The sequence below is a fragment of the Fundulus heteroclitus genome, chromosome 2, assembly GCF_011125445.2.
Source record: "Fundulus heteroclitus isolate FHET01 chromosome 2, MU-UCD_Fhet_4.1, whole genome shotgun sequence".
NCBI lineage: Eukaryota > Metazoa > Chordata > Actinopteri > Cyprinodontiformes > Fundulidae > Fundulus > Fundulus heteroclitus.
This window is the reverse complement of record NC_046362.1, coordinates 11,476,047-11,496,840: the sequence shown is the minus strand read 5'-3', so window position 1 is coordinate 11,496,840 and position 20,794 is coordinate 11,476,047. Positions and strand designations below refer to the sequence as shown.

The 20,794-nt window shown below is 40.7% G+C and overlaps 2 protein-coding genes across 2 annotated transcripts in view; both read right to left on the bottom strand.

Annotated features, from left to right (window-relative positions):
- The window catches only part of dhtkd1 (dehydrogenase E1 and transketolase domain containing 1), a 35,420-nt gene extending 14,826 nt beyond the window's left edge, over positions 1-20,594 (bottom strand). Inside the window, exons 1-12 of the mRNA XM_012880363.3 lie at positions 20,298-20,594; positions 18,834-18,986; positions 5,251-5,462; positions 4,967-5,161; positions 4,604-4,873; positions 2,723-2,894; positions 2,424-2,622; positions 2,023-2,335; positions 1,019-1,103; positions 809-948; positions 565-715; positions 369-475 (exon numbers count right to left, since the gene is read on the bottom strand). Of these exons, the coding sequence (XP_012735817.2) occupies positions 369-475; positions 565-715; positions 809-948; positions 1,019-1,103; positions 2,023-2,335; positions 2,424-2,622; positions 2,723-2,894; positions 4,604-4,873; positions 4,967-5,161; positions 5,251-5,462; positions 18,834-18,986; positions 20,298-20,475 (2,175 nt within the window). The 5' untranslated portion in view covers positions 20,476-20,594. The remainder of the gene's footprint in view (positions 1-368; positions 476-564; positions 716-808; positions 949-1,018; positions 1,104-2,022; positions 2,336-2,423; positions 2,623-2,722; positions 2,895-4,603; positions 4,874-4,966; positions 5,162-5,250; positions 5,463-18,833; positions 18,987-20,297) is intronic.
- Positions 11,979-16,178, bottom strand: LOC110366456 (golgin subfamily A member 6-like protein 22). Its single transcript, XM_021307400.2, has one exon. The coding sequence runs from the start codon at positions 14,246-14,248 to the stop codon at positions 12,917-12,919; it is 1,332 nt and encodes a 443-aa protein (XP_021163075.2). The 5' UTR covers positions 14,249-16,178; the 3' UTR covers positions 11,979-12,916.
- Positions 20,595-20,794: the final 200 nt, after the last annotated feature.

The following is a 20,794-nucleotide window of genomic DNA, read 5'->3' as shown; positions in this document are numbered from 1 at the left end:
TCTGCACATACAAATGGTTTTAAAAAAAAAACCTCACCTGTACACTGTGACTTCTCCTGCATTGTCTACATTTAAATTGTTTACTTTTAAATCACTTCTGCACCTTATACTGTAATTTAATTTTACTGCAATTTACAAGCTGTATGCAACGAAATTTCTTTCTGTACGCAATCTGTGCATACACAATGACAAATAAAGTTTTCTAAGTCTAAGTATAGCTGAATTGTAACAAGGTAAAGTTAAAGCAGCATAGTTTTATAAAACTAACCACAAATATGGACAATTATGTTATTTGTAAATATATTCTAAAGGTTTAAAGGTCCGCATTTAAAAGCATGACATGAAGGCAGAGCTGCAGCCACACAGACCTGGAGGAAGCGCTCCATACGGCAGGACGAGTGCTCTGGTCCGGCTCCATCGTAACCATGAGGCAGCAGGATCACCATCCCACACTGGAGCAGCCACTTAGCTTCACCTGCAAACGCAACCGTTCCCCCACCGCCCCCGTTGAATAAACACGTTTACATTTATTCTCAGCGTGCGTAAACTTAACTAAAAGCTGACCTCCTGAGATGAAAGTATCGAAGATGATCTGAGCTCCGTTGAAGAAATCGCCGAACTGAGCCTCCCAGATGGGCAGCAGCTTGGGCTGAGCGATGCTCATGCCATACTCGAACCCGAGCACCGCCTCCTCGGACAGCGGGCTGTTGCACACCTGAAATGCCAACACAGAAGCTCGTTTTCCAAATGACCAACACCAATCTGCCCGTCCTGATCCACAGACTGCGGTCTCTGCTTTTGGTAGTACCTCGAGGAATCCTGTCTGCTGGGGGCTGATGTGGTTCAGGGGGACGTACGTGTCGTTGGTCTCCTGACACACCACCATGGCGTGTCGCTGGCTGAACGTGCCTCTGCCGACGTCCTGTCCGCTTATTCGAATGTTAAAGCCTGTAATATTTACACATCAGCTTCTAGGCACCAACAAAACCCGATAAACACAATGGAAGTGCTCACACACCCTGGCAGAGCAAGGAGCCAAAGGCCAGGGCCTCTGCTGTCGACCAGTCCAGCTTGGAACCTTCCTCCAACTTCTGCAACCGAGCCTGAGTTCACAAACACCAACAAGACATCATTCATAGACATTATACACGTAGACGCATCATAGGGCGCAGGTTCGTACGTCAACGTCGCCGCCATATTGTATGTGGCAGAAAAAAAGTTGAGTTCTGTTATTGTGAACGTGGATCAGAGAAGATGCCTCCTTCCTGTGCTGCATGGAAATGTATTCTGGCTGATTTCACTACTTCTATCTGCCCTCTATAAACTAAGGCTGCACCATGTTGCAAAACTGGACACACTAAAGCTGCAGAGTGGCAACACAGGCTATATATATATATTTATTTATTTATTGTGTGTATGTGTTATGAATATAAGGACCAATTAGTTAAATCTAAACATTGTGGTCTTCATTATTTCATAAAACCGTGTCACATGTGAACCTTTAGGAACAGACTTTTTGGGGGAGTATTAAAGAGGTAAAATTATTAATATGAGAAATAAAATTCCTAAACTAAAAAACAAAAAAAACAACAACACAAAAGTGATAATGTTATGGGAATACGTCATATTATGAGAATTAAGGGGGAACATTTCCAGAATAGTCACAGTTTGCAGAATTATTTTACTCCTGGAGTAATAGGGCCAGGTTAGATTATTTTAAATATTTTTATTCTTTAGGAGAATAAATTCAGGAGAATTAAGCTAAAGGGATACGAACATGAACTTGTAATATTACAAAAACAAAAATACTACTAATACAAAGTATATTGAGAGATTAAAGTCCCACTGATACTATTTAAGTGACTGAGTAACTGCAGATTTGCCACATTTAAGATGGCGGACGCTCTGACGCATCGCAGCATAGGCAGAACCCGCCCAACGACGCGTCTACTCTTATATTATGTCTATAGACATCATTTAGGCTGCAGTGACAACACTCTCCACCAGAGGCCGCTGCTGTACCTGTACGTGGGTTTTTAGGAGGTGGCTGTGCAAGCAGATTTGCTCAGGGATGTCCACGGACTTCGCCCCGATGAACTGCAGCAGCTGAGCGGGGACGCCCGTGTCCCAGGTGGTGACTCTGGCCTGGGGCTCCACCAGATCCCCCCAGCGGCCCTGCAGGTTGGTGGGCGGGGGGCTGTACAGGGTCATGCCGGACAGCTTCTCGTTGAGCATGCCGTAGTAGCTAGTCTTGATTTCTGCGCGCTCGGCCTCCGTCATCAGACCCTGGGATATGAGCTGGTCTGAGTAGGAGTCGGGGACGCTCTGACGGGACCTGAAAGAAGAAGACAAACAGATGTCGAACTGGCTCAGAGAGCCTCAATCTACCTCGATCGCTGATCGTTAAGACGAAATAGACCAACCTGATGATCTTGTACATGGCCGGGTTGGTGAAGAAAGGCTCGTCCAGCTCGTTGTGGCCCCACTGACGGTAGCAGATCAGGTCCAGGATGATGTCTTTCCTGAACTGCCGCTGGTAGTCCACCGCCAGCCGAGCGGCTCGCAGAACGTCCTCCGCGTCGTCGCCGTTGACGTGGATCACGGCACAGTTCACCATCTTACCTTTGGAGAAGAAAACCGCGCACGTTAACGACATCATCAGCATCTAGAGTTTTGTTCCTCTGCTGAGGGCTTACAGATGCGGCCGGAGAGATTGACTCACCAACATCGCTGCAGTACAGGGAGGATCTTCCCCTGTCTGATGGAGTGGTGTAACCCACTTGGTTGTTCACGATCAGGTGGATGCTGCCACCCACTCTGTAGTGAGGTAGGTTGGAAAGAGTCAACGTTTCTGGAACGATCCCCTGACCGGTAAAAGACCCGTCACCGTGAACCTGCACATAAGAACGTGTGTACAGCACATGTTAGAAAAAAAAGTCCCACTGAGGTTCGGCGGCACAGTAAGTTTTAATTAATTCAGGCGATATTTACTTCAGTGAGAACAGAAAGTCACTTCAGCACACTGCAACAAGATGTATGGCACCACAGTAAGAATGTGCGAACAGCTTTAAAATAAACTAATCTTTTATCCCAGGAACATATTCTCACATTGAAATCTTTAGAAAAAGAAAAAACTACTTGTACTTGTACAATCTCTTTTACTAAGAGGACGACATTAAGTCTTCTCCTATAAGCCTGTCATGGCAATTTATCCGGTCCTCAAGAGACAAAAAAGGCATATGGTGTCATAAAGTAGAGGCACATGTTATTTTGAAGTGCATAGAGTGGTTTAAACTGTGCCCCCTATAGCGAATGTTGATTTTTTTTACGGTGTAGTAATGGCATCCTGCCACTAGATGTCAGTCCTTCCATAACACACCTAAACAACCCAGCGATGTCCAAGAAGAGAAAAATTGATGCAGAGGGATGAGAGCTGTAATGTAGCGTAGTTTACCCAAAAATATAATTTTTTTTGCAGATAAACTTTATAAACAGGTTTTTTTTTTATGTGAACTTCTTTAGTTCTGCAATATTGGTGTCCCACTGAAGGCAGAGCTGGTCTTAGCGCCCCCTTAGGGTTGAACAGTGGCTATTGCAGTTGAAATTTCCTATTGGTTCATACAATACATGCTTTCGTCATCATAGACCCGCGTTCAGGAATGAATAAGTATCTGAGTCAGGCACACCCTGCGGCGAGTCAGCCATACATCTGCGTAATCATCCAAGTCATTCAAAGTTTGGAACCGATGAAATGTGTTAATTCCAGATATTACTGGAATATGACTTATGACTGGAAGATGACTGGAATATGACTGGAATAAGACTTATGACTTATGTTGAGACCTCACCAAACAATTTAAATACAAATTAGCCTCCAAATATTATTTTAATACTGATGAAATGTGATCCTATAAGCTCATTTCCTGCTGCAGACCATACCCCACTTACTGTTGCTATAATTTCTTCAATCAAGTAGTCAGGTCGTCTTTAAAAGCAAAAGTCGGAAAGAGGGTTTTCATCTATCTTTATGTTGTTATCCTTTCATTCACTTTTTTTAACATGGTCAGCCCCATAACTCTGACCTTTGAACAATCCGAGCGCAAAGTTGATGATTACCAGCTTCCCTGAGATCCAGGTCTCGTTTTGGCTGGAATCATAAGTTTGACCCGAGTGCAAACTTTCTGTGAATTGCAGACCCGCTATGAGCACGTGACACGGAGGGCTTTACCTGGCCCCCCTCTTCTACAGGACCACAAGTGCAACAACACTGGTTTTCTGACTCAAAAGGTCTTCAAAGAGGTGTTTAACAGGCTACTGGATGGAGATTTGTTGTAGATAAATAAGCTGAATTGGCCTGAAATGTCAATTCATCTATTGAAAGTCACCCTTAATTTGAGATTTATTATGTTATCCTGACTGAGATTTTATCCAATATTTTCATTTCTTTCTTTTGCTTTTCCTCAACAAGAATTGTGAAATTTTAATAAGTTACCCCTTCAAAGTGTTGCCTTCTTAGAGGCTTAATGCAGGATTTGATTAACTATGGATTTTAACTTTGTTACTTAGATCAAACGATTCAAAATGCTCAGCACGCTGTAAGTACCTGGAGGCAGACGACCTGGTCCCCGGGGTAGGCGTTCTCCTCGGGGGAATAGTCCCCCTCCCTCCTCAGCTGCTGCCTTGCTCTGGTTTTGCCCTGGGCCACGGGGTTGATGGCCTCCAGGTGAGACGGGTTGGGCAGCATCGTGACGTGGAGAGGGTGCCCTGCTCCCAAATCCAGCTCCACCGAGGAGGTGAGATGAGAGAGGACGTCGCCGATAGCAGGGGAGGTGTCGGGGAACTCGCTGAGTCCGCGCATCTTGCGGAACATAAGCTTCGCGGGGACAGAAACACAAAGAGAGCGCTTCGATGTGAGTTCAGCCTCCGGTCTGTACAACAACGTTCTCTTTGATCACATCTCTCTTACCTCTGGTGGGAACTTCAGCAGGCCCGTCAGGAGGTTCAGTCGGCCTCTGTGAGGCATCCCGATGACGATGTCTGTGACGCCGCTGTGGGCCGACCGGCGGAAGAGCTCGTGGAAAAATCCCATCATGCTCTCTGCTCCCTCTCCTCCGTAGCGCTTCACAGTAGCGAACTTAGTGGCCAGGAAGTGATCAAACTCCTGCACACGTAGAGGAATAAAAATATCATGTCTCTTTCCACCACCACCCTGGATGTGGACGTTACCTCCACACCTCCTCTTGGACCTACCTGGGACTCCAGCATGAGCTTAGCCAGACGCTTCTTCTCCTCGGGAGACAGGCTGTCTCTCTTGAGCTCCTCGAAGCGGTCAGCGAACCACTCCCTCTCCTCCAGACTGCTCAGCTGGCCGGTCTCCACCGACAGGTGACCGCAGTAGACCTGCTCCAGGTAGGTCTGAACCTCTTCCACCGAGGCCTGAGACTTGCCGAAGTGACGCAGGCCTTAGAGGGTGAAAACACACAGAGCACAGCTGGAGGTTAGGTTTGTGTAGAAACAGAGGGAAAAAAGGACATGGTTTGAGTTTAGTAAGTCAAAAAAACTTTTCAAAAACCTTTTTTGGATCATGATTACTTTGATTAAAAATAAATAAATAGGTCAAGTGCTTTAGAACCCAATTTACCCAACTTTTATGGCTTCCTTCTGGGTTCTGGTTAGCTATTGAAGTCGTTTTCAATCCAAACCTCATTAAATACATACTTTATGAGCTAATGTTAAACATTTTTAATTGTTTTAATTAGCTAGAAGTGCAGTCATTTCTGAACTAATATTTATCACCTGGGCAGATTTAAATATGCCATTATTTTCATTTAAGTAAGAAAAAAAATGAGAGGAGCTACGCAGTACCGATAGGAGGGGAGAGCAGCTGCCAGCTATGAAGTCCTCATTCAGAAGCAGTCACGGCTGCACGTTTGATCAGAAAATAGATCTGCTAACAAGATGAAGTCTAAAACATAACTTATTCTCTTTATAAGTTTATTTTTTATTTAATTCAAATTATTTATGAACTATCCATTCAGTGTTTCAGTGCCTAATGCTCTTGCCTTGCTCCTATCTCCTCGGAGCTCGAGGCTCTCATCAGCTTCCAGCCTTCAAAACGTGGACAGATACTAGCGTCCTTTCGCCCGTCACAAAATGTCCCAATTAAAATCAATAGGATAGTTAGTAATTGTGTTTCATGCTTTTTTGTTCAATCTAAATGACATACAATCAGAGGTGCTGCGGTACGGGTTGCTGCGACGCCTTGCACTTGAATTCAGGTGTGCATACTTAATTTAGTGACATAATTTAGATGCGTATGTTTTAGGGTCTTGTAACATTGGGAGCTTCAGCCCAAACCCCTCATTCCTCCTCTTCCCTCTTTAAAAGGATCACTTTACAGTCCGTCTTTTTAATTATAAACATTTCCACTACAATTATCCCTTGTGCAAAGCGCACCACTAAAAAATGTTGTTGAACTGTTTTTGAAGAACTTCTGCTTGCGAACCATCCATATTTCCCCTTTTTTTAAAAAATGAATAACTAATATTCTCAACTCAACTTCATTTCTATTAAAAAACAACTCAGAAAAAATTGTAATTCAAAACAGAATAAAAAGTTAAAGACAGCAATTACATTTAAATGTAAAATAAAATACAGATACACAAAAACTTCAAAAACCAACAACTGAAACTGGCTCAAAAGGCAAAAAAATATGTGTTTTGAGAGAACATTTAAAAACAGAAAGTGTGTCTGCCTAATACGTAAAGGTAGTTCATTTTAGAGCTTTAGTGCAATAACAGAGAAAGCACATTCTCTGTTTTTGGGATCACTAATGAAAACTGATCTGCCAACCTGAGTGAGCAAGAGGAAGTGTCCAAATGAAGAATGTCTGACAGATACTGGAGTGCCAGGCCATGAAGACTTTAAAAAAATTAAATTTTAAAACCAATCTGAAAGTGAATTGTGGTTAAGACTGGAGAAATCGCTTTCTAGTACCAGTTTAAAAAAAGAGCAGCAACATTTTTAACCAGCTGTAGTTGAGCCACTTAAATTTGTTACGCCCAGAGTAAAGTGCAGTGCAGTAATTTGAGACAATTGTAGTAAAAACATAGATTAAAATTTCAAAATGATGCTATGACAGGATTAGTCTTACTTTGATCAGCTGTCTCAGTTTGGACGGGTCCACAGAGTTTAACTGAGCATCAAAGTTACTCTCAAGACTTACACCCAGATCTGTAGTTGTAGGTTTCACATACTGACTTAAAGGTCCCAGGTCAACACTGATTAATGGGCCCAACAACACTACCACAGTCTTTTTATGGTTCCAGTGTGAGAAATGTATTTACATCCATGACTTAATGTCTGCAATGCATTCAAGACGTTTATTTGCAGAGTAACTATTCTCCCTTTTTATTGTCAAAACAAATCGGACGGTCATCTGCATAAAAATGGAAGGCAAAACTGTTTTCTTAGAACTGACCCCAAAGGGAGGGGATAAAGAAAGAAGAGGAGGGGGCCAAGAATGGGGCCTTGAGGGACTCCAGGTAGGTGGGAAAAGAAAATAGAAAAGCAGTTTCTTCATTCAATAAAAAAAAACAATAACAACGGTTTGGTCTGTCCTAAACCGTTTAAATCTACTTTCACCTTGGCAAGACTTTTATTTCCGATAGGAAATGAAAGGCACAACTCAAAGGTTAGTAAAATAATGTAAAAAAGTATTAGTTCTGGGGAAGAAAAGAAGTTATCAGTTTTTATTAAAAAAAAATAGCATGTCAGAAATGTGTTTTACCATTCCCAATAATTAATGGAAAAATCTTTATTGTCATAACAGCAATAAAGTGCATCTTATAACTGCTGAGCAGCTTTTTAGACATTTCTAAGGGCATTTAAATGATTTCTTTGGGGATTAAGAATCAAGTATTTGATGTTGAAAGCCCTCCTGGCCATCAGCCTAATCTTGAGTTCTTTAATATTACTTAATCATGTGAGTAAAATTCAAAGATTACCTTAAACCGAAATCTGCAAAGGGCATGAATAATTTTGGCCCTAACAGTGCAATTCCTTTCAGGAAATAGCTGCCTTGATATATGAACTCTTATCACATAACTGGATGTAATTTAAGAGACAGCTGGAACAATCTAACCTGGCCAGCCAGTTTCTTACAAAACAGACGTGATAGCAGCAGCTACGCATGAGTCCTCCTGCACTGCCATGTTTGTGTTGGTTTGGCTGAGGGCTCCGCCGCTCTTGCTTTCATCATAATGGTATGTCCCGCGTTAAACCTCAATCCTGCAACATGATTGGCCCGAACCGACAGATCCAACCGACACAAACGGTCGAAGCTGGAGCGGTACAAGATGGATTCTTGTGTGTTTGTGAACGCACAAAATACCGTAAGAATTCATCTTGCAGGCAAGTTTACGAACAATCTGATCATATGTCACTATTTAAGACCGCAAAATGTCATTTCTTAAATTTAAGACTTCTTAAGAGCTTTTTTTTATACTTTATTTATTAGGAACAGCGCATATTAATGAACAATCACATACTTCTGCACAGACTGTAAATGAGCCAGATAAGATAATTGCTAATTTTCATCTGTAGTCCCGAATCAGGGAGATTAAAGAACACAAGACATAAGGACAATATACAATATCAGGCGAATAATCACATTAACAAACATTCAGACAAATTACATTTCAACAATAAAAATCAGTAAAAGAGCAAACATGACTGAGAACCTTTAAGAAATGGTTTAAGGCGCTTTTTGAAAGCGCTATAGATAGGACATTCTCTAATATTAGTCTGGACATGGTTCCAAAAATGACTCCCTCTGACCGCTAGAACCGTTTGTACAAAGGTTGTTTCTCTGTGTTGGATGTCAGTTCTTAGTTTAATGTATGTAAAAAGTGCAGGCGGGGCTAATCCATGCAGAGCTTTGTAAATTAAACAGCTATTTTTAAATGTAATAAAGTTTCCAAAATTGAGCATGTTGTATTTTTCCAAAATACGAACCTCCCAAAATAAAACAATTTGCAAAATTCCAAAATGAACAAATTATAATAACTCCTCATCTCCTTTGCTGGCTTTTTATTTTAGGAAGATACAAAAAAACAACAACATTGCTTGGTTACAGGTATAGCAAAATATCTGCGGTAACTATGTTCAATAAGACTGTAGCAGCTTTGTAAATCCTCTGTAACAGTTTGTTCCACAACAAGTTCAGACAAGATATTAGGTTACACTTTCAAACTGACTGACAAGTCTTTTTTTTTTGCCAAAAAAAAAAGACTTGGAGTACAGCTGTTGATGAGAGAAGAAATAGGTAAACACGTTTTTAACCATAAGACAAGGCTAAATTCAATTTAACCCAAGAATGGGTAGATTGTTAAGGCCTTAAGATGAGATATGATGTTGTAGGGCTTTTTGAGACATAGAAGCCTGTGATATTAATGTAATTTCTTTCCCTAAAAGATCAACATTCAATAGATTTTTTTAATGAGTTAGTCTGAATTGCTTGCAAAATAAATTAAAAAAACTGACAATAGCTTCTAAGCAGATGATTGAAGACATCCACGGCATTTATTTTATCCCACTTAAAACAGATTGTATCCAAAAAAAAGTTTACAATTTTAAATGTTAAGACTATAATAATACTAATTATTATAATAACCCCCAATGTGTTAAGATTTAATAAATCTGTGGCCGTTTCTCAATTCACGAGAACGCGAGTCCGTCCGTAAAATGTGCAATAAATCAAGACTTTTTGGGTTACTTAATCTTGTAACGTCAACAATATTGATAAAGTTATATTTATCGTGCACTATTTTTAAATTGAAAAGCATTGATTAAAATCGGTTTCGTCATTGCAGTGGAGCATGTTTTCCGATCCTAGACAAGCTGGTTAAAGGTAGAGTCCTATTTTGAATCTGTTTTTGAGCAATGGGAGCCGACAATATTAAGACCACATCATAACGAAGAATAGTGAACGATAATAATGATGAATAAAAAGTTAGCGCCACAATTAACTGTTTGCAAATGAATGTGACTGTACTGGTTCCACTCTACCCCGGTGGGCATTTTTTGTAGTATTCTGGGGGACAGTGTGATTTATCCATTAGTGGACATTTATCCACTTGCAGCTTTAGCATACTTTAAGCTTCGACTACACAATTGCTGCAAAAAAAAAAATAAAAATGGTGAAATTGATAAGAAAGAAGTCCAAGACCTTGTTTTGCAGCTCCGTAGCAAACACTGTGGTGTAATTGTTTAAAAAAAAAAACGTAATAGAAAACAACGGTTTGAAAAATATTACCCAAACAGAACATAAATATATCTACACAGCACATGGACAGACTAGATTCAATTTTTTCATTCCTAGAGACTCCAAGCACACAACAAAATGTATTTCAGGGCCAATAAGTGGATTTTGCATGATGTGTTCCCTTTAAATCAAATAGAAATAAAAGAATAGAAATAAAAAATGTTGTCCCTCCGAGTTTAAGGTGGGAAGTTATTCCGGCTGTGAGTCTTTAATTTAAAGCATAAATATAATCTCATCTGCAACGGAGTCAGGAATATCTCTGTTGAACATTTTCACAGCTTATATACAGCAATAACTCCCTGCCTCGCCCAGCCCAGACAAACGTCTCCCAGAGAGGGGAGGGAAGGAAAACAGAGACGGCTCTAATGGATGTATTGAGTAACAGAAAGTGGCAGCACAGCCGGCTTATCCCTAGTGCAAAGATTAAACAAATATGTCAGAGAAGACCCCAGATCTTGCAGAACATGTTGCAGAATTTAAAAAGGAATATTTTACATTTTCAAGACTTCTGGGCACGTTCATGAGTTTATTAACTCAATACAAAAGTCTTATTGCTTTGCTGGACCCTTCTGAACTGCTAGCTACTCGTCAACAAGTAGGATTGGAAAAGAAGTGAAGCAAGTCTGGGCCGGTATTTCCTGTAGAGGGTTTGGAGGGATTAGTACTTTCCTAAGGCGAGGGGGGGACATTACATCTTTGCTGTTTGCCTGCTCATCCGTTTCAAGACGAGCGCCGAGATTACGCTGACACTTCTCCTACGAAAGCATCCAGATTTAAAGAAAAAGCTAAACTTGCTCGGAAAACAAAGTGCAATGACATCAGTAATCATTCATACAGTAATTAACACACATAGTAACTTTTGATTTTAGTTTTTCTGCTTCCAGAAGGCTTGGTACATTGGTGCAAATCAGCCCCGAAAACAAAGTCCTGCTGTATGTTTCATTAAAGTATATCATCTGATCACCTGAATACATCAATATTTTTAGCAGCATAATTTAGGCATTAAGACCATATTGTTTTACTAGCTATTTTTGATACTTTATTTTTGCAGTTTGACTAATAATTATCATTATTATTATTTGTATCTTGAATAATTATTTAGAAACTTTTTGCTCTTTATTTTCTTAAACATTTATCTTTACTTTTTTCCCCAGCATCAACCATTCTACTGTCTCCATCTAACACTACCTTCTCTCTCACATCATCTACCTTCATGTCAACCCACCGTATTTTTATGATCTGTTCTTATTTATTCTATTATTCACATACATTTACTTAAGTCAACTTTATGTTTGTCTATGTGCAGCACCTTATCAAAGCAAACTCCTTGTATGTATGAAATACAACTTGGCAGTAAAGCTTGTTCTGATTCTTCCACTTCTTCTTTGCTGAGCAACAGTAGCCCAATTTCCACCGGTATCCTGTCGGTCCCCAGCACCGGTGGCGGTCATAGTTAACTCAGGGCACAACCAATCTGGTTTGGAGATGATATTATTGACTCGCAGGGTAAATCTGGTAAAAGTTTTACGGCGGATGCCCTTCCTGACGCAACCCTCTGCATTTATCCGGGCTTGGGACCGGCCCAAAATAGGACACAGGACACTGTGCCCCCTTTGAGGCTGCATTACTTTCCTGTTTATTTATTTTTAGCAGATTTTTTTTGCAAATTCTGATTTATTTAGAAAACATACATTCATAGAACGTTAGAGAAAACAAGGTCCCACTGACATGTTCATTAAAAAAAATATTTGTTTTAAAATTGCTTATTTTTCTTCTATTTAGAAATGTATTTTTGTTAATAAAAGAGTAAAGATTGTTAAAATTATACAGAGGGTTAAGACAGTCAGTGCAACAAGAACCTTTGTTTCACAATAAGATATTTCATTTCCATAGATATTTTTAGAGGATTAGTAAAAGGACATTTAAACTTTGAAGTTTCTTTTGTTTTTGTTTTTTACTACTTTTTTTAATGGAACAGTTCACCCATCAATCAATTTTCTATAGCCAATTATACATATTGACACATATGCACCAAAGGGCAATTTAGAGAGGCCAATTAACCTAATAGTCGTGTTTTTGTGGACTGTGGGAGGAAGCCGGAGTACCCGGAGAGAACCCACGCATGCACAGGGAGAACATGCAAAAAGACCCCAGGCCAGAATTAGAACCTAGGACCTTCTTGCTTAAAAGGCAATATGACTACCAACTACGCCACTGTGCTGCCCTATGGCTTTTGTTCCACAATAAGTTTAATAATCAACATAAAATGATTTTTTTTGTGTGTTTTGATACAAGGACATTCAAATTATACAGATTATACAGATAGGGTGAACCTTTGTTCCACAATATGTTCAATAATGTAGATTGAAAAAGTAAAAGTCCTTTTTTTTTTGGTTTAACTATAAACACAAACAGCTCCAAAAGCCTTTCCTTTTTTTCTCTGTAATTTTCTTCGAAGGTTTTTTCATTTCGACTTGAATTTGCTGTTTTATTTCATTCAACCTCTGGTTCTCTTTGCATATTTCTTCCATAATCCCTCTCCTCTCGCCGTCCATCTTCACGCGCTCTTTAGCAAACTTCTCCATTTCTTTTTCAAGACCAGTTTTCTCCGTCTGGAGCATTTTCCTTTTCTTCCTCCAGGTCTTTCTGTTCTTTTTCCAATCGCTCAACCCGAGCCTCCAGGGTTCTCTTTTCCACCTCCAGATCTTTACTCTCCTTGTCAACTTTCGCCTTCATTTGCTCCAGCTGTTTCTTTTCTCGATCTAAATTTTGCTTTCCTGCCTCAAAGGTTTTCCTCTCTTCATCCAGAACCTTCTTGATGTCCATTACCTCCTGCTCTGCATTTATCTTGGCATATTCTACCATTCTTTTCTCCCTCTCCACGTCTTTCATCTTCACTTCCAGTCGCTTCACTTCCTGCTCGTTGTTCTCCATTTCTTTACGGTCCTTCTTAAGCTTCTTCTTTTCGTCTCTCAGCTTTTCGATGGCTTGTTTGACTTTGTTTTTAGTTTCTTCCATCTCGTCTTTCTCTTGGCGCAGTTTTATCTTTTCCTCGTTCAGGTCTCTGGTCTCCTGTCCGAAAAGTTGCTTTGCAGCCTCCAGTTGCTGTTTCTCTGCCGCCAATTCGCTTTTTTCTGTAAGCAGCTCCTGTTTTTCTGCCTCTAGTTTCTCTTTTGCCTGATCAATCTCCTTTTTCTGCTTCTCAATCTCCTTTTTCTGCTTCTCAATCTCCTCTTTTAGAGCTTCCAAGCTCTGCCTCTCCTCTTTCAGTGCTTTAAACTCGAGTAGCCTGTTCTTTTCCTCCTGAAACTCTGTCTTATCCATCAGTGTGATTTTACCTTTCTCTGCCTCCTTCTTTTCCGCAAAGGCTGCTTCCTCCATTCGCAGATTTGCCTTCTCTTGTTTCAGCTTCCGGGAGTATTTTCTCATTTTACTTTTTGTCTCCTCCAGAGATTTCTTCTCTGCGTCGATCTTTTCCTGCTCCAGTTGTGCGGCTTCAGAACCGGCGTGCCCCTGACGTTTGGCCTTTTCCATGAGACTGTCCCTCTCTGATAGGAGCTCTGTAACTCTTATTCTCAGACCTTCCGCATGGCTACGCAGATACTTGTTCTCCGAGCACAGCACCTGAAAAGCCTTTTTATCACGGTGGACCTCGTCGGGATTGTATGGGGATCGCACATTTCCCTCGCTGGCTCTGCTTTGGGTCTGCCGCTGCTGGTTGAGTTTTTCTACTTCAGCCTGGAGCTCGGCCAGGCGAAGGCTCATTGCTTCTGCGTTTTTCTTAAGCTCCACGTTCTCGGCTTGATATGTCTTGTAGAGACGGTGGACAAAGAGATAATTGCCGATGAACCTCTTGTCCGTCTCGGTGGTCGGTGGAGTGACGGTGATTCCCTCTATCTTTGTACTCATGTTGTAATCCGCCATTGTGCTTAGAAAGAAGTGAAAATTCGTTCTACTAAACTTGCAAGTTCAAGACTGAAAGCTGCTGGAAGTAGTTTCGATCGGTCAGAGTAATTCGCTGAGATGTGCACGCTAAGTGGACTTGATCAAAACTAACAGAACTTCCGGGTTCTGAAGGAGTTCCACAGAAGCGATGACATCACAATGTGACTATGACGCTGTCATGATGTCATCATGGGAGCGGAACTAATATGATGACATCATAGGCTTTTCTTTTTTACTTGGAACCTTTGTGCTTTCCACTGAACTATTCTTTCAGGAACACCTAATTTATTTGAGAGTTTCCTCTCCACTGATGCTTGTTTATTTGTTTGTGAAAACATCTATTATTTGGCCAAATTTCCCAAACTTTTTCTTTTTTTCTTTTTTGCCATTTCCAGCTTTCTGATTCAAACCAATGATCATATTATTGAGTCAAACTAACGAAGAAATAAATAAACCAGACATGGGTACATTTCATATGAAAAACTGACTTAAAGAATGGGGAAATTTTTTTTTATAACTTCTACTTTCTAGAATAAGATTTACTTTTAAATGTTGCTTGTAAATCTTCCATCTAACTAACATCCTGGTCTCTGACTATCAAGTATACCACATAGTATAATTAAATGTGATTAATTTGTCTAACCCTGGCCTACAGCTATAGATGAGTCAGAGGCTGTTTTGTTTCTGGTCGTCTCCACAGCAACATATTTGAATCTTAAAGTTCTGACAGCCAACATTCCCGCTGTCAACACAAAAGAGCTGTAGCTGTCTATCCTGATGCTGTGGTGAATGTCAGATCTGAATCTAAAGCTGTAAGAGGTGGTAGAGATCAGAGATCATTGATATGGCCTTATAAAAAAAAATCTATATTTTTGCAGTATTTACTGTGATAAGTGATTTTATAAAGTATTTGAAAGTTGTGTCACACATTCATCGTATCTTCTTGCAACAGATTGCATGGCTATGACGTAAATCATTGTAAACATTAAGATCCCCACAAACCCAAACACCACTCTAGTAAAGAGCCACTCCAGAACACTGTTCATTTAAGAAATTCCATCGTATCACTAAAAAAACAACATTTCACAACAACGGTGCTTCCCTGGTAGAGACTACCTCCGCTCATTGGCATTTACAGCAGTCGGTTACCATAGAGACTGAAACCGGGCCAGGTAAAACATAGCTGAACAAGTAACCCAACATTTAAAAGACAAAACTGCGTCATCAATGTCCTTCAGAGAAACACGGTTTGATTTCATACTGCTGACATACATGAAATGACAATAAAAACATAAAAGGCACACACCGGTATGAGATACAGCAGGAAACCTTGAGTAAAAATTCCACTTTTTGACAATGTGAACACGATTAACAAGGTTTAAATGAAAAAAAACATGCCATGACCAAACTGCTTCAATTCAATACAGCTCGTCAACCAGCTTCTTACTTCCCAAAAGGCTACGTTAGTTTTAACTGAGGCTCACAGTATCTCTGTGCTTTTCTTTATTTTTAGAAATGCATAGCTGAAACAGCATTGCAGTATTACCATAGTAACAGTGATGAGTGAAGCTCCTTTAGTTTCTATATCTTGACAGGCAGTTTCTCAAAGCCAGAAACGTTTCCAAATAGCTCAATTGGTCTTTTCTGTAAGTATGCCAAAAGCTCCATGGCCTAATTTGCCAGATAATTGGCAGTGTGCAGGAACATATGGGGCCGGGGCAGCACGATACTACATGATACTATAGATTAGCAACAGTCTGTACACCCATATCAAGTTGTCTCCAACTAAAACTGATTTCAAACTAAAAGGATTCTGGATAAGTGTTATTGGAATATTAAAGCTGCCTAGGCAAGGCAAGGCAAATTTATTTATATAGCACAATTCAGTACAAAGACAATGCAAAGTGCTTTACATGATTAAAATATAGCAAAATAAAAGCAAGTAGGAATAAAATGCAGATAGAAAATAGAATAAAAGCAAGTAGGGATAGAATGTAGAAACAAAGAAGAACATTAAAAGCAGTAGAACAGTTTAACTAGAAAAGTAAAAGGCAATTTTAAACAAATGTGTTTTTAATCTTGATTTAAAGGAACTCAGGCTTTCAGCACTTTTACAGTTTTCTGGAAGTTTGTTCCTGATAAGTGGAGCATAGGAACTAAATGCTGCTTCTCCTTGTTTATTTTCATAGAAACTGTTTGTGTTAATACAATTTTAAACCCTGAACTTAGAACCAGCAGCCGGAGCAGCAACTGTGCAGCATGGAGGAAATCTTTAATTATCTTTTTTAAAGGGCTGGTTACAACGGGGAAAGGTCCCAGGATGGACCTTTCCCCAAGGGTCCATCCTGGGTCCCCTCCTTTTCAATATCTACATGCTCCCTCTAGCTCAGGTCATTAGAAACAACAACATCAGCTACCATAACTATGCAGACGACACACAGCTCTACATCACCATGTCACCAGGTGACTATGGACCAGTTCAAGCACTGAGTAAATGCCTAGAAGAAATCAATGCCTGGATGTACCAACATTTTCTTCAACTGAATAAAAACAAAACAGAAGTAATAATATTTGGACCAATAGAGGAGAGAACAAAACTTAGCACACAGCTTCAGTCGCTTCAGCTAGAAACCACTAATCAGGCCCGAAACCTGGGTGTAGTGATGGACTCAGACCTGAACCTTCAAAAGCATCTAAAGACAGTTACAAGGTCGGCTTTCTATCACCTGAAGAACATTTCCAGGATTAAAGGACTAATGTCTCAGCAGGATCTGGAAAAACTAATCCATGCGTTTAGTTTTAGTAGAATTGATTACTGCAACGGTGCTTTAACAGGTCTGCCTAAAAAGTGGGTCAGACAGCTGCAGCTGATCCAGAACGCTGCTGCCTGCGTCCTCACTAAGACTAAGAAAGTAGAGCACATAACCCCAGTGCTAAAGTCCTTACACTGGCTCCCTGTATCTCAGAGAATAGACTTTAAAATACTTATTTTTGTCTGTAAATCCCTGAATGGCTTAGCACCTAAATACATCACAGACTTGTTATCAGTGTATCAACCCTCCAGACCACTATGTGCTTCTGGCTCAAGTCTACTCTGAGTACTTAGAACCAGAACCAAACACGGAGAAGCAGCATTTAGTTTTTATGCTCCACCTTTTGGAACAAACCCCCAGAAAACTGTAAAAGTGCTGAAACCCTGAGTTCCTTTAAATCAAACTTAAAAACCTATTTGTTTAGAGTTGCCTTTGAATGTTATTGTTCAATTTAAACTGTTGTCATTAACTGAAACATCATTAGATGAAGTTTGTAATCCAATTTATCTTGTCCTGCTGCTACTATTCCACTGCATTGTACTTTTCTCTGTATGTTTTCATTTCTTTGTTCTTTCTTGTTACTGAAATGTGCTATACAAATAATCTTGCCTTGTCTTTCTCTAGGCTCAATACTACTGAGGAAAACTACCTTCAATGATACTTTCTTTAGCAGCTCATTAACAGAAGAACATTTAAACAGTAGGAACAGTACGACAGAAAGCTTTTGCAGTTTTGAAAGAGGGTTTCATGCCTCTGTACACCATGATCCTAGTAACTGGTCCATGCGTACTTGTTAACAGTTTAATCTGTGAGCTGTGAAGAGTTAACATCATGAAACAAAATGTCCACATGCTCCTCTCCTTAAAAACAGACTGTTTGGGGACTTTCCTCTCCTTTACATAACTGGGGACAAACAGACGAGTGGCTAGCCAGACGGCTGTAACAGTACATCTTCTATGTACGAGCAAAGGCACATATTATCAGAGATATTCCTGAGGTAATTGGGCGTTTCAGATTTTAAACATGCGGCATATAATAATAAAGTCTGGAAATACAAATATCTTTTTCACAGTACCAACAGAAGAGTTGGCTGTGTGTTAGAACACCACCAGCCCTTTAAAAAAAGATAATTAAAGATTTCCCCCATGCTGCACAGTTGCTGCTCCGGCTGCTGGTTCTGAGTTCAGGGTTTAAAATCGGATTAACACAAACATTTTCTATGAGAATAAACCACATTTGCACACAGAAAAACACAATCTGCATAACCCACAGACTATAGTGAGATGAATGCATGCATGAAACCATCTTCAGTACTATTTTATTTTCCATACTTATCCAGAGTTGAGAAATATATCAAATCCATATTCCTCTGCTGTTTTGCAGACTTTGTAGAATCTCTATAAAAGGAATCGTGGCATAAAAAGTATAACCAGCAGTCTGAGAACCAGCTCTTCCCCAGGCCTGTCAGGATACTGAACCGGGCTGCAGTTACAGCACAAGACAGAACCAGTTAGATCACATATAAATGTGTTTAATTAAGTTACGGGTTGGGTGACTGCAGCGGGTTTGTGTTTTATAATAGGCGTAACTGTGCAACGGCAATAGAGGTAATAAATCTATCCACAGATGTCAGATTAATTAGCCAACAAAGTTGCAACATCCACCTATTTCCACTGAGTAAATACAACATTTGGACAGGGCCCCCAAGCTACTGAAGGTGTGGGTTTTCTGTAGATCTCTAGGAAACTTACCTGAGGTGTTGAGTGTTCCCCTGACAGAGCCAGCCAGCATGTCTATCTCCGGGACGCTGTCCAAGACGGGCTGCTGAGGAAGTAAGGGGTTAATTTTAGCAGCCTTGTGTCCATGTGTTCTGTATGCCTCCACCAGCCGGGCCAGACTGTGATCTGAGCAGAGAGCAAACACAAACACGTTGCCGTCAAGCAGGGGTGCATCCAGAGAGGTTTGGAAAGGGGTGGCCAGATAGGCACCCCGCATCTTTAGGTAGCACATATACATTAAAAGGAAATCTATGGAGTAAGGAAGCTGTCAAAAAGATGTGTATGATTTTAACAAGCCATTCATTCATATTGTATATCAGTAAAAATACTGTCCAAAATTCAAATATAAAATTCTGCTGTCATATATGTGAGTTAAAAAAATGTTGTGGGTTAGGATGGTTTTTATGTGAGCATGAATCTGTAAGATGCGAGTCCTTAATTTCGATGACTACAAGTCTTCAATGCTGTGGACACAAATTAAGATTTGTGGGTATGAGTAGAAATGTGTAGAAATGACGTCACAGGAGCCGTTATCGAATGAGGAGGAAGAAGTTTTTGTAAGACATGATTGGTCGGATTGACAAGTTTGGGTGGGGTTTGAAGAAGCCATGATGACGGTGATCATTACAACTTTCCTCCCTCGCTCTACAGGAGCTACATCACTGCCGCTACCTGGCCTTAGCTAACATGCTGCCTAAAGCTAAGATACTTTTTTAATATGATTAATTAATTTGACGTGATGCGTTCATCGCGTCAAACAATTTTCAATGTTCCTCTTCCTGAAAACTGCTGCAAAAATAAACCTGCCTTGCCTATAAAGAATCTGAGGAATTATCATCCAGAGGAACATGACAGACACCAGACAGACCCAACTATGCATAAGAGTTAACGCAACAAAACACATCAGCAAAGCCACGGGCTGATCGCCTCAATGCCACTGATGCAGCAACAATAAGTGAGAAGCAATCCAACCTCTAAGTAGTGAACTCAAATCCTGTACGAACATAGACGTACTTTACAGAAGGCTGACATTTCTATATAACCAAGTGCCTTTTTTAGGCTACTCTTGTTTAATAAACTGAATTTGTAAATTTCATCCGCTTTAAGGCAATTCCAGAAATGTCTGTCCGGAATATACCACCTTGAGTGTGTTAAATAATCTAGAAGACTTCCACATTTGAAGTGAATTTCTGAAGTTAACACACTTATTCCAGCCAGTGGGGGATGCTCATCGGCCCCCTGGACCCCCTCCTTGGTGCCGCCACTGCGATTAACGACGAAATAATAATAATAAATAAACAACTAGACGAGCAACCTCAGTGAGAGATGTTTACCTTATGCATTACACTAATCAGACAAATGTTCATCAGCACGTTTCCTTCAGATGATGGTTATTTATTATCCCCCTCTCCGTGCTGTAGTGTAAGCCACACCGACCTTGGTTCAGAGCAGCGACGCGGTCCCTCTGCGCCTTGTCGTGCTCCCCGCCGAGCTGCTTCGGTCGGTACCCGTAAACTCCTCTCTCGGTGTGATACGAGCAGCGGCCCAAGAGCTGCCTGGCGGCGCTGGGCGGCAGTCTGCGCAGAGACGTCTTCAAAAAAAGCACTGCCGACATGTTTCCGGCGAGAAAGCATTAATCCTACAGCGTGATAGCGGCTTCCCAAGAGCCGGCGGGCTACAAGACGGCGGCCATACTGCCGGGAGGGAGGAGGACGTACTGGGAGGAGATGGCGCACCGGCTACCGATTGGCCGAACGCCGCGGACACGTTTCACCACCCATCCATTTTTTGTATATTTTTTTTTGTTGTTGTGTTATACAGGAAAAACAGAGTTACACATTATACCGTGTCGTTTTTTTTCTTCTTCTCTCTGTTAAAAGATTATTATTTTCAAAGCGACCTCCATGACAAGTGTCCGTTGGTGCGTTCAGGTG